Raw genomic sequence first — 13029 nt, 5'->3', positions numbered from 1 at the left:
TTTGTGTGCGTTTCACATCTGTGTGATAGGTACACTATTATTAGTGCTCACTAATTACTGCAGCTAATGATTAACACTGGTAACAATATTTACATCTACTGACTTCAGGGGTACAATTAGAACAGATGGCATACATACACACTATTTAGATAATACTGTACATCATTTTGTACCTTAACAAAAATAATTCAGTCAATGGAAAACATCTGCATCCACAGTTTTTAATTTGTTGGAATAATAGTTACAGTTAACAAGGTCACTCCATGTACAATAACCAATACTTTTTTTTTTATACATCTCATATTTCAATAACATTAACACTATTTTATTTACAGAGCACATATGTACATAAAAATCTTTCTAAAGTCAGTGCATTGTCAATATTTATACATGAATTTACAAAGTGAACATAGTTAACGGTTAATTTCATAAATGTCCTGGTAATTTATGAGCTCATATAATTTTATAATTTAAAAAAATAATTACAACCAAAACATAAGACAAATGAGATTAAAAAAACATAAGTGTGCTACTAACATAAATATGATTAAACAACATCCATTTTTTTTTCACTGAAGTTTGTTCATAACAAATGAATGCACTTTTTCACATTTTTTGTTTTAATTATGCAAGAAAATTTAGAGGCATAAACTGTGTTTTGTTATACTGGCACTTCTTAAAATATATTGGGAAACATGGGTGCAGGCATGGTTATGATGGAGCTTGTGAGCCATGAAGGTTGACTAACACTGTTAACCCGTAATTTCTTTTACATATCTATCGACACAGTGCCAGACTCCCACCTAGATAGATTTTGACACCGTCATACTTCATAAACAGATGACACATGACTTTACATATACTGTAGGTAACTCGAACAATGTTGAATATAAGAGATGCACTGTGGTAACTAAAAGTAATGGGGATCATAGATAGGATAGGAGATTATACATATCCGATACTTTCCACCTCTAAGAGACAGGTATGTCCATGTACAAGAAGTGAGGAACTTGTACAAGATCATTACATTATTAGTGCGGGTGACATATCCTCACACAGGCCAATTATAGCCATCTACAAATAAATTTATCTTGCCCAATAATTATACTATTTAATTGTTAATGAATTTAGAACTTCTTTTGAGGCCATACACTCTGCAATATCAGCCACTGTTCTATATTGCTGCAGATATTTACAGTACCTTTAGTAAGAAATTAAAGCAGCCAGAGATTTGCTTTTATTATTTTGCTCTGTACTGATTAAAGCTAGAATCTGACTGGCTGTAATAGCCTGATACTGCTAAAATATTCAAGCAGTAATAATTTGGCAAATCAAAAGAAATATGAAAAATGTAGTTACCACATGAAAAATAAATATAAACAGTCTACAGGGTCTCTATCAATTAAAGGTAAATTAAATATAAAGACTATGCAGCACTATACACAATGAAACCCATATCTGTGTTTACAAACGTCCTATATTACCCAACATCTTGGTATATTTTTGTCTTACTACTTCTTCATTTCCTGTATCAAGCAACCAGGAATTTACACAGAAGCAATTATTGATATGGTCGGATTTATTCCATTAGTGCTACTGTACCTGTCTGACAAGTGGGCAAATAAAACATACATTGTTGCTTACGTTTACATGGCACATTTCAGTGGCTTACTTTGGTTAATCATCTGGTCAACCATATTTGCTATAAATAATAACATGGCACTTCAGTTTGCATATTTACATAAGGGGGAAAATATTAACTGGAAACAGAATGATTTAAACTAGAATGCGGTCCATACATGTCAGATATTGTGCTTATCTATGTGTTGATGAATGCATAATGAATACATGTAGAGCATTATAGATACAATCTTGGTGAGGGGGTAGCTGGATAATTTAAGCTAAAAATGTCATATATTAACAGTGCAAACATGTTGAGAGACAGGTTCTACTTTCTAGCGGTCAACCTGAAAGAAATATACAAATGCATTTAATAAAAATAAATAATGAGGGATTGGCCAATTTTTTTTGCAAAAAAGTTGAATCTCCATTTCTGCAGGTTACCAAGGACCATTAAATAACAGGGCTTATGAGTAATGGATGACGACATATCAAAACGTTCTGTAATATATATTGATCATTGTTAACTTTGAAAACATTCCTGAGAAACCCTGAAATTGGCCAGCTTTTAGAGTCCCTTACAATGTTTGCAATATACACAAGGTGACTCAGTAAAAGGTTAATAATCAATTCATGTGCAGTTTGTGCGTGTCCGTTGTGTAAACCATGGACGATCTGGAGCAAAAAACAACATAACCATGAATTTCCCGAACTTTAGGACTATTGCAGAAAGAGTACAAAAATCAAGTCTTGTATTAATGCACATCAATTCACCGATGACTAAAATCTTAAAAAATATCAAGAGAAGGGAAGCTCATATATACCCTCTGAGGCCTGTACTTTGACTAAACAGACATCCGTGTTGCAGGTGGATCACTGCTCCCCCTAAACTGAGCAATCTGAAATAAAACAGGTGTACAAACTGGTTTATGAGTCCATTGTGCACTGTTACACTAAACAGCAAATTCTCAATGCAGCCCTTCAGCGTGAGGCTGATTTTAGATTACATTTTGGACTTTATTATCAGAATGCACAGTTTAGAGGGGGAATTAAGGAGGATTTGGCAAATCATAGAATGATGAATAAATGACTTTATGAAAAGCCAATTCATGTAATACAAAACATGACTGCTCCTTCAGACTAAATTGAGAAAACAGGGAGAAATGTTTCTTTTAGTTTGTTTAGAACAATTCTTTAACTGAAGACAAAAAGATTAGCATGCCATTCAGTATAAAGCTGCTAAAACAAAAGCCTATCACCCATAAAGTTGTTTTATTATTTTGTCTTTTCTTAAATCACGTGTGCTTAGGTAGAGAAAGCTATAAATAGGACACTAGCACAAAAAGGACTGTGTTTAATATGTACAACTTCCTTAGAGTTTTCTTCAACTAGTCTCATAAAAGCAGTTTAAATGCACCAGCCTTAAAATCAGGAGTCAATACTCAAAAAGCAAGCTGAGATGTTTTCACATCATACACGCGACTTGAAAACATTTATCCTGATCTTAAATTTGTATGTATATTTAATCTGAAAAAAGTGTCATGGCAAACATATATTGCATTACTCAGTGCTTTTCATTGGCAGATCATATAAAAATCACAATGTTAAACTGTTAAATGTATAGATATTTAAATGTATGCAAAGAACAGCATAACCAAGTTTTACAATGATACAGGTGCACAGTTTTAGTAGTGCAGTAAATATTTCATAATCAAGCTAAACACTCTGATATTGTACTTTTGTGCTGTCCAAAATGAAAACAGCCATGATAAAGGAATATAACAGACATTTGTTTTCAAATGTATTATGTATGTAAGCCATGATATTTTTCATCTTAAACACACATGAAAAAGGCCTAGTGAATATTAAATGAAATCAGCAAAGTGAATGCCAACGTTTCACAGTTACTGCCCTAAATCATTTAAGTTATTTCCAAATTGCATTAACATTTTTTGCAGCACAGAATATTTACTGCTTTCCCCAAGCACACTGCTCAACAGGACAGAAAAAAATATAGTTTAAAATAAATAAAATATTATTGAACAAAATAGGACATTTAAAACAAACAATGCCATGTTACCTATTTTTGTTGAATGGCCCTACATGCATTGGTGACCTCAACACCAGTATGTTTAGATTAATTAATGACAGCTTAACATTATTCACTGTGTCTCCTTTTGATCATCCTTTCTTACGCCAATCTATACATTAAAGGTATAAAAACAGCAACTTTACTGCAGCACACAATATTTTTTATAATCTGATTCAAAGTCTTCATCCATGCTGCTAGTGTCTGCCATCTTTTTCCCATCAATCTTTGGCAGAAATTGTGCATAGTCTACCCCTTGCTGTTCATAGAAAAGGATGTAAGCAGAGTCTGTATCGATTTCATCAGGATGCAACTCCTATTGACAAGAAAGACATACATTGTGTTTAATATAAACTATACAAATTCATGCCTATTATTATTATGGATCCTGCGGGGCCTTTAGATGGTTTTAGAATTCCTCAGTGACTTTAAATTTTACAGTAGGGACCTATTAGTACCACTATAAATTACAAATTTTTGGGAATTAAATAAAAATATATATAAAATATGTGCTCTCTGTATGCAAATTCCACCTCCCCTTTTATTTTTATAAATGGCACAACACTCAATCAGCTACATCGATAAATTTGAACTAGACGACTAATTATCTCAAATGTATGCCAGTTTGACGGAGCAGGGTCAATAGCTAAAAAAAAAAAAAATAACGAAAATAAACAAACACAGGAAGACCATAACCTGAATAGTCCACAAAAATTTATATATTTATTACTTTATTAAAAAATATAAATAAAGCTAATAAAATAGCCTATACTACTGCTGGATCTTCTCCTTCAGTTGAACACCTCCTTTAAACTTCAGTATTTTTTTTTTAACACAATCAAATCATTATGGAAGAAGGTGGGTGGAGTTTCCACATCTTACCTTACAACTGCTGTCGTTGTAGCAGTACCATTTTTCATTTGGATTTTTGGCATAAGTAACATAATGACCTCCACCCATTATTCCTGAATGGCACTGAAAAAAAAATCAAAATAATTTATTTAAAAATTAGGGTAACATTCCAAAATAAATATTAATTTGTCTATCTCTTGAAGCAAAAATTGAGTTGCTAGTTTACTTTCAGCAATTTGCAGTGTGCCATATATTTATATATATATCTGATACCTCTCAAGGAAATCTGAATAGATGAAACGAGTCAATGATAACCTAACTGCTGAATACAGCAATACCATATCATTGATCGCAAATATGCGCTATAAAGCATATTTTACCCAGTATTGAGGACTGGGGACTCACTCTTCTACAACATTCCAGTGCAGCCAATGCCTGGCTCCTGAGACGACTAAGATGCTATGCACTGCAGCCAATAGGATCCTACCCTGTCTACCCCTTCAAAAGCTGTCGAAAATGTCATCAGCTGCTGCCCCTCCTGCTGTTTGGAGGTAGAGACTGGGCTCACAGGGAGGAGCAGAAGCCAGGGGCGGACTGAGCAGGGTGACATATGCCCCTGGTGAGGTCCCATTTTTAGCACCTTGGGCCGGCCGCCGTTCTGCCAGAGGCTATGTCTGGCCATTAAATTTAGAAGTACAGTGCAGACGCAAGGCCCCATCCCTCAACTATGCCGCTCTCCTCCCCTGCCTGCTTTATGAGTATAGCGATGCCATCGCCATTCAATGTCATCCTCAGTTACTGAATAGCCAGCCAGGCCCCAGGAGTCCAAGGATGTCTGCCTCTAATCCCCATCTCCCCTCCACCTTGAATACAAAGTACCCAGCTGCCACCTCCTCCTGTCTGCGGCTCCTCTCAACCTCTAATATCTGGCGGCACCCAGCCCCTTCTCCTGTCCCCAGCTACCATCCTCCTCTTTCTGTATGTGACTCCCCTCCACATCCAATACCCGTCACCCAGCCCCTTCTCCTGTCCCAGCCTACTCCTCCTGTCCCCAGCTTCCCTCCACCTCCTCCTGTGTGTGGCTCCTCTGCACATCTGATACCCGGCAACCAGCCCTTCTCCTATCTCTGCCTATTCCTCCTGTCCGCAGCTCCCCTCCACCTATAATCTCTGAATCCTCCTGTCACCAACTCCTCACCCCCTACTCCGGTTCCTGGCTCCCCATCTCCTGCACCGGTCGTAGGCTTCCCACATTCCTACTCCTGTTCCCGGCTCCCCACCTCCTACTCCTGCTCACGGCTCCCCACCTCCTACTCCTGCTCCCGGCTCCCCACCTACTAACTCCTGCTGACAGCTCCGCCTCCCACACATCAAGAAGATGAGGAGCCATAAGGACCTGCAGCATGAGCACAGTCACCCACATCCAGCTCACACAGAATAAAATAAAGGACAGAAGAGAGCACAGCTAGAAGTGGATAATTCCTTGCCCTTTTTTGTTCAAAGGTAAGAGGAAAAAATCTTTTTGGTATATTTTAAAAATGTATTTATTGGTCCACAGTTTTTCATAAAATTATGCAGAAACTACAGTGTCTGCATAATTTTATGTATCACCGCTATGTAAAAGCAGTCTAATGCAGAAGATTTCACAGAAACCTCCTGCAAAAGGCCAACTACCGCAGCAGACTGCAGTCCCCTTTATTGTCAATGGAGACTGCAGTCTGAACTCTATGTAAAAAACTGATGCTATTGGAGGTATCAGATGGAAATTCTAGGGGTATGTGGGATGTATGGTGGCATGTGGGGAGGCCTGAGGGGCATATAGGGAGCTCTAAAGCATAAATTATGATGGGACCCAGAAATGGTCAGGTAGGACCGCATTGTTTTTTTTTTTTTTTTTTTTTTTAAAGTGGAGGGTCCATGAGCACACATATTTTGCCTCTCAGTGTGATATCTGCATCTTATGGACTTTCCACTGGCCAAGGACTGCTCATTTGATTGTTTATTTCTGAGGATCTCAGATAAGCTCCATTTGATTTGATTTTATGTACGGGCAACCTTTGTCCGTCTTAATTAATAAAATGTATTATACAATATCACACCAATTAGTGATTTTACCTTTTTTTGAGGTACATGTGAAAACCTATCAAGTATCTGGCAGGTACATAAGGATATGTCAGAATACACCACTGTGTTATAGATGAATGCTTACCTATTTCTTTTTAAGGTACTAAGCTAAATAATGCCAACACAAGTGTGTGTGTATAATATATATAAATATATATATATATATATATATATATATATATATAATCCATATTACCGGCACCCCTGCAATGAATACCTTGCTGCGGTGCTCACCCTGAGGATTGAGGTCCCCTGCATATATCGGTTTCCAATAAGGAGGCACTCACAGGCTGGATAGCCGTGAAAAAAATTCTAATGCTTTATTGCATGATGCACTAATGCAATAAAGCATTAGAATTTTTTTCACGTCTATCCAGCCTTTGAGTGCCTCCTTACTGGAAACAGATATATATATATATATATATATATATATATATACACACACACACACATATATACACACACACACGTGGCAAAAATTGCGGGCACATTTTGAAATTTTAATGTTTTTCAACTTTGAATGCTTATAAAAACTGTTTCACTTCACGCAGTGCAATGATTCATATATCAAATGAAAGGAAATTTAATGATGAATTCAACACAATAAATAGAGGTCAAATATTTGCATTGCAAGGGAAGTTATGCTACTTTCATTCAGACAAAGAAGCACAGATGCGTGAGATTCAAGAAGGGGATTGTAGTAACAGCTACTACCAGTCAATCGGTATAGTCGTTCTGAGGACCAATCAGCTGTCATTTATGAGCAGGTGCAAGGTCATGTTCAAAGGTGTGAAAGATCAGTTTGGCTGTTTCATTTTGCAGAATAAAGTTGGTTACTGAAGTGCAATTACGGTTGGATGTTTGTGTGTATTGTTTAGTGCTATTGACGGTGTAAGAAATAAATACAACAATGTCGTCCAGGCTAAGTGGTGACTGGTCACCCAGGAAGAGATCCAGGATTGTGGTGTTACATGAAAATGGTCTTTCGTATGCAGCAATTGCGAGAGAAGTTGGAGGGAATGTGACAACATCAGGAATATGAAAGTTTGTTTACGTTATTAGGAAACACAATTGATACAAAACAAAGAAGGAAAAGGCCGGAAAAAGTGCACAACAGCTGTTGATAGGGGAATAAAACAAATTTGCGTCAGGGACAGATGGATGTCATTTGCGGCCATTAGCAGTGAACTGAGTGCAACTGGTGTTTTTGTCAGTGCAAGAACGGTACGGAGAAGACTAAAGGAGGTTGATCAAAAAGTTAGGATTCCCCGAAAAAAGCCATTGCTGAATAAAAAGCAGCGGCAGAAATGACTACAGTGGGCAAAAGAACACATTGCATGGACAGAAGGTCAGTGGAAACAAGTGATATGGAGTGACGAAACTAAGATATCGATATTTAGTAGTGATGGGAGAAAATAAGTCGCATCGGGAAAGCGGTTCATCCAGATTGCATTCAAGCGACAACAAAGAATCCTACAAGTGTTATGATCTGGGCATGTATGACAGCAGATGCTGTAGGCCACCGTTATGTCATAGATGGCACACTGAACAGCAGAAAGTACATTGACACCATCCTACACCAAAACTCTTTTTACAAATCTTTTTACAAATAATGCCCCATTTTTTTCCCCAGCAGGATTCAGCTCCCTGCCATGCTGCACGGATATGCAAACAGTGGTTCACGCAGAATGACATACAGGTGCTGGGATGGCCAGGAAACAGCCCAGACCTGAACCCCATAGAACATTTGTGGTTTAGTTTGAAAAAACTGGTACATCTGAGGCGTCCATCCAATAAAAGACAATTAATTGAGGCTAGAATTGTCCATGGCACCACATAATAAAGAAGGAATAGTTCCAAACATTGGTTTGCTCAATGCCACGTCACTGTGCTGCTGTCTTGAAAAATAAAGGATACCCAACGAAATACTGATAGGACAGTAACATCATAAGTACACAGGGATTTTCACCCTAAGTGTTGTTTTCACTGAATAACTTCTCTTCTAATGCAAATATTTGACCTCTGTTTATTGTGTTGAATTCAGCATTACATTTCCTTTCATTTGATATATGAGTCATTGCACTGCATGAAGTGTAACAGTTTTTATAAGCATTCGAAGTTGAAAAACCTTCAAATTTCAAAAAGTGTCTGCAATTTTGGCCACGACTGACTGTATGTGTATATATATATATATATATATATACACATATACACACACACATATACATATATATATATATTTATATATATATATATATACATATACATATGCACATACACACACACACTGTACATACTACCACACACACATATACATACCCAAAGCACTGCTGCCACTGAATCCAAATAGTAAATGCACTGTTCCAAGAGTAAACAACGACACTCCAAGGGCACAATTCAATGATGCAAAAAAAACTCAGTGTATTTCAGTCGTCAACATTTCAGGGCAACATCCCTTTCATCAGGACACACTTGTATTGAAGTTGAACAAACCTCGGAGCACTGGACTACAGGTATTTAAGTTTGTTCATTTGCACTTTGAAGCTGTTCTGATGACAAGGATACGGTCCTCGAAATGTTGGACTAGTAAACACTATTTCACCTTATACAAGCCTCTGAGTGTTGAACTAGATTAAACACTCTTTCACCTTATACAAGCCGCCTTCATATGCTGTGATAAAGATCTAAATATATATATATATATATATATATATATATATTTTGTATGTGTATGTCCCATCTCCCTTGCAGCGGGAGCCATTACTCAGCAATGTATATATGTGTGTGTGTATATATATATATATATATATATATATATATATATATCATGTAGTTATTTAATGGGTAAAAGATACAAGCTTGAAAAGTCGTACATAAAAAACATGGTAGTAAGGCATATCACATATTCGCTGAACTGCTCTCGAAAACATGAAAATGTTCAGAGTGGGAGCTCCTAGCTAACTGTCTGGATTAAGGCGTGTATATTTATATATGTATATTTACTACACTATGATGCATGTCTAATGCTGGGATTTAATTACAAAGTAAAGGAAGATATTTATCCACTGGGAGGCAGAGGAGAAATTCTTTTAAAGAGATCAGATAAGCGATAAAGGAACTATTTGAAAGTATGCTAAATATTTTGGGAATATTTCCAAAAGCTGTATGGTTAAGACATTTCTTTTTGTTTTGAACACAAAGCAAAGATCTTCTACAGCTAACATCATATACAATTGGCTTGGTCATAATGAAAATCCTCCATTAATTAAGTGGTTAAAAAAAAGTAAATAAAAAAAACTGCACTAATTAAAGGCAAATGTCAACTGTGTGAAAGCAATCAAGCACTCAGTGTTAGCTTAGCTTATTAACGTAAGGTTATGCTCCTTACCGAAATTGCATAAAGGTTATAGATAGGCTGACAACAGATGTCTTCTCTTTGGTCATCAGTGATGTCCTCCTCTTCCCCCGTGTGGTTATCAAGCTGACCATTGCTGCAAGTGTTCTGCTCATTATTCAGTCCATTGATTAAAACCACCTCATTGTCCTGATTTGTACCTAGCTCCGTTTGACTTCCACCTAAAACATGTCCTTTATTTGACTCTGCCTGATCCGAAGCATCTTTTGTTTCATTATCTATTCCATTGTCTTTGCTTTGATCCAAATTTTCTTTGCTGCTCGACAGTTTTTTGCCTCCTAGCTGAGGTAAACGTAGACGGCCTTTACCCCTACCCAGGCATCTGGGGCTGTTGTTGGGACTGTTATTTTTACTTGAGGAGTTCGTAGCAGCTTTCCTTCCCTGTGATGGGGATGCTGGAGAAGAAGGCCATATGCATAATGTAAAACAACATAGAGCAAATTATTTTTGTGCAATGATAGCAACTAGTTAACAAATTTTAACTACACTTATAGCTTTTCCTATAGTCAAAAGAGACTACAACTTCTAAAAGTATATAAATTCTAAAAAATATATATACACAGGTTGAGTCCCCCATATCCAAATATTCCGAAATACGGAATTTTTTTGGCTTGACTGAGATAAGGAAACCTTTGATTTTTGATAGTTCAATGTACACAAACTTTGTCTTAGGCACGAATTATAAAAAATACAGTATAAAATTACCTTCAGGCCGTGTGTATAGGGTGTATATGAAACATAACTGAATTTTATATATGTACACAAACTTTGTTTGAGCAACAAAATTATTGAAAATATTGTATAAAATTACCTGCAGGCAATGTGTATAAGGTGTATATAAGACATAAATGCATTGTGTGTGTATATTTGGGTCCCATTCCCAAGATATTTCATTATGATGTACAAATATTCCGTTACCTAAAATACCCCTGGACCCAAGCATTTTGGATATCGGAGACTCAACTTGTATATATACACAGACACTGTCCACCTCCCCCAAACTGTTAACCAAAAGGTGCATTTATAATGGTGTGACCAAATACTACAATGAAGCTCATTCTGTGCATTCTACATAAATGAGCTGCTATACCAATGTGTGTCAGGGTCAATACTGTATCAGTAAATAGGCTGATCATTAGATCTGACATTTTTCTTAAATCAGACCAGGTCATTCACTCAAATACAATTCAGTCAGAATTTGAACACAATTGTGCTATGCTACTTACAAAGTAGGCTTCACTGCATCTACAGCCATGGCCAAAAGTTTTGAGAATGACAAGAATTGGTTTTCACAAAGTCTGCTGTTTCTGTTTTTATGATGGCAATTTGTATCTACTACAAAATGTCATGAAGAGTGATCAGATGAATTGCAATTAATTGCAAAGTCCCTCTTTGCCATGGCAATGAACCACTGCATTTCAAGCCTTTCCTCTGTTAACCATGGTTACCTGCAAGGAAACACGTGCAGTCACCATTGCTTTGCACAAAAAGGGCTTCACAGGCAAGGATATTGCTGCTAGTAAGATTGCACCTAAATCAACCATTTATCGTATCATCAAGAACTTCAAGGAGAGAGGTTCAATAGTTGTGAAGAAGGCTTCAGGGCGCCCAAGAATGTCCAGCAAGTGCCAGGGCTGTCTCCTAAAGTTGATTCAGCTGTGGGATCGGGGTACCACCAGTGCAGAGCTTGCTCAGGAATGGCAGCAGGCAGGTGTGAGTGCATCTTCATGCACATTGCACAATGAGGCAAAGGCTTTTGGAGGATGGCCTGGTGTCAAGAAGGGCAGCAAAGAAGCCACTTCTCTCCAGGAAAAACATCAGGGAAAGACTGTTATTCTGCAAAAGGTACAGGGGTTGGACTGCTGAGGACTAGGGTAAAGTTATTTTCTCTGATGAACCCCCTTTCAGATTGTTTGGGGCATCTAGAAAAACGCTTGTCTGGAGAAGGAAAGGTGAGCGCTACCATCAGTCCTGTGTCATGCCAACAGTAAAGCATCCTGAGACCATTCATGTATGGGGTTGCTTCTCAGCCAAGGGAGTGGGCTCACTCACAATATTGCCTAAGAACACAGCCATGAATAAAGAATGGTAGCAAAACATTCCCCAAAAGCAACTTCTCCCAACCATCCAAGATCAGTATGGTGACGAGTAGTGCCTTCTCCAGCATGATGCAGAACCTTGCCATAAGGCAAAAGTGATAACTAAGTGGCTCAGGGAACAAAACATCTAAATTTTGGGTCCATGGCCAGGAAACTCCCCAGACCTTAATCCCATTGAGAACTTGTGGTCAATCCTCAAGAGGCAGGTGGACAAACAAAAACCCACAAATTCTGACAAACTCCAAGCATTGATTAGGCAAGAATGGGCGGCCATCAGTTAGTATGTGGCTCAGAAGTTGATTGACAGCATGCCAGGGCGAATTGCAGAGGTCTTGAGAAAGAAGGGTCAACACTGTAAATATTGACTCTTTGCATAAACTTAATGTAATTGTCAATAGAAGCCTTTGACACTTATGAAATGCTTGTATTTTACTTCAGTATACCATAGTAACATCTGACAAAAAGGTCTAAAAACTAGTGATGGGAAATGTAGTTCATTTTGGTGATCTTTTCAGTGAACTAGATCATAATGAACTGAATAGTTCAAATGATCAGTTCATGCAGCTCATTTAGGTCATTACATCACTGGCTCTGAAACACTGCTGAGAGAAGCGATTGGAAACCTAGAACTAGTCTATTACACAAACAGTAGGGATTTCAACTACTACCTCATTAGGTGAGTTATAGTCTTGTTCAAATGGTAAGCTATGTTTAATATGTCTGATCTTTTAATATTTTAAAAAAGCAATATATAACAAACTACTACTAGTAGTGACATGTTTAGCTCTGCAATGTTAATTTGATTATTGTTATAATTTTTATTTCCATAA

General features: G+C 37.3%; 1 protein-coding gene across 1 annotated transcript in view; it reads right to left on the bottom strand.

Moving 5' to 3' along the window:
* Nucleotides 1–201: 201 nt before the first annotated feature.
* Nucleotides 202–13029, bottom strand: part of USP32 (ubiquitin specific peptidase 32) — a 220236-nt gene continuing 207408 nt past the window's right edge. Inside the window, exons 32-34 of the mRNA XM_088446361.1 lie at nt 10074–10495; nt 4592–4684; nt 202–4025 (exon numbers count right to left, since the gene is read on the bottom strand). Of these exons, the coding sequence (XP_088302487.1) occupies nt 3852–4025; nt 4592–4684; nt 10074–10495 (689 nt within the window). The 3' untranslated portion in view covers nt 202–3851. The remainder of the gene's footprint in view (nt 4026–4591; nt 4685–10073; nt 10496–13029) is intronic.

This window comes from Taudactylus pleione, unplaced genomic scaffold (assembly GCF_031769625.1).
Source record: "Taudactylus pleione unplaced genomic scaffold, aTauple2 ptg000397bl, whole genome shotgun sequence".
NCBI classification, from domain to species: domain Eukaryota; kingdom Metazoa; phylum Chordata; class Amphibia; order Anura; family Myobatrachidae; genus Taudactylus; species Taudactylus pleione.
This window is presented reverse-complemented; position numbering and strand designations above follow the sequence as displayed.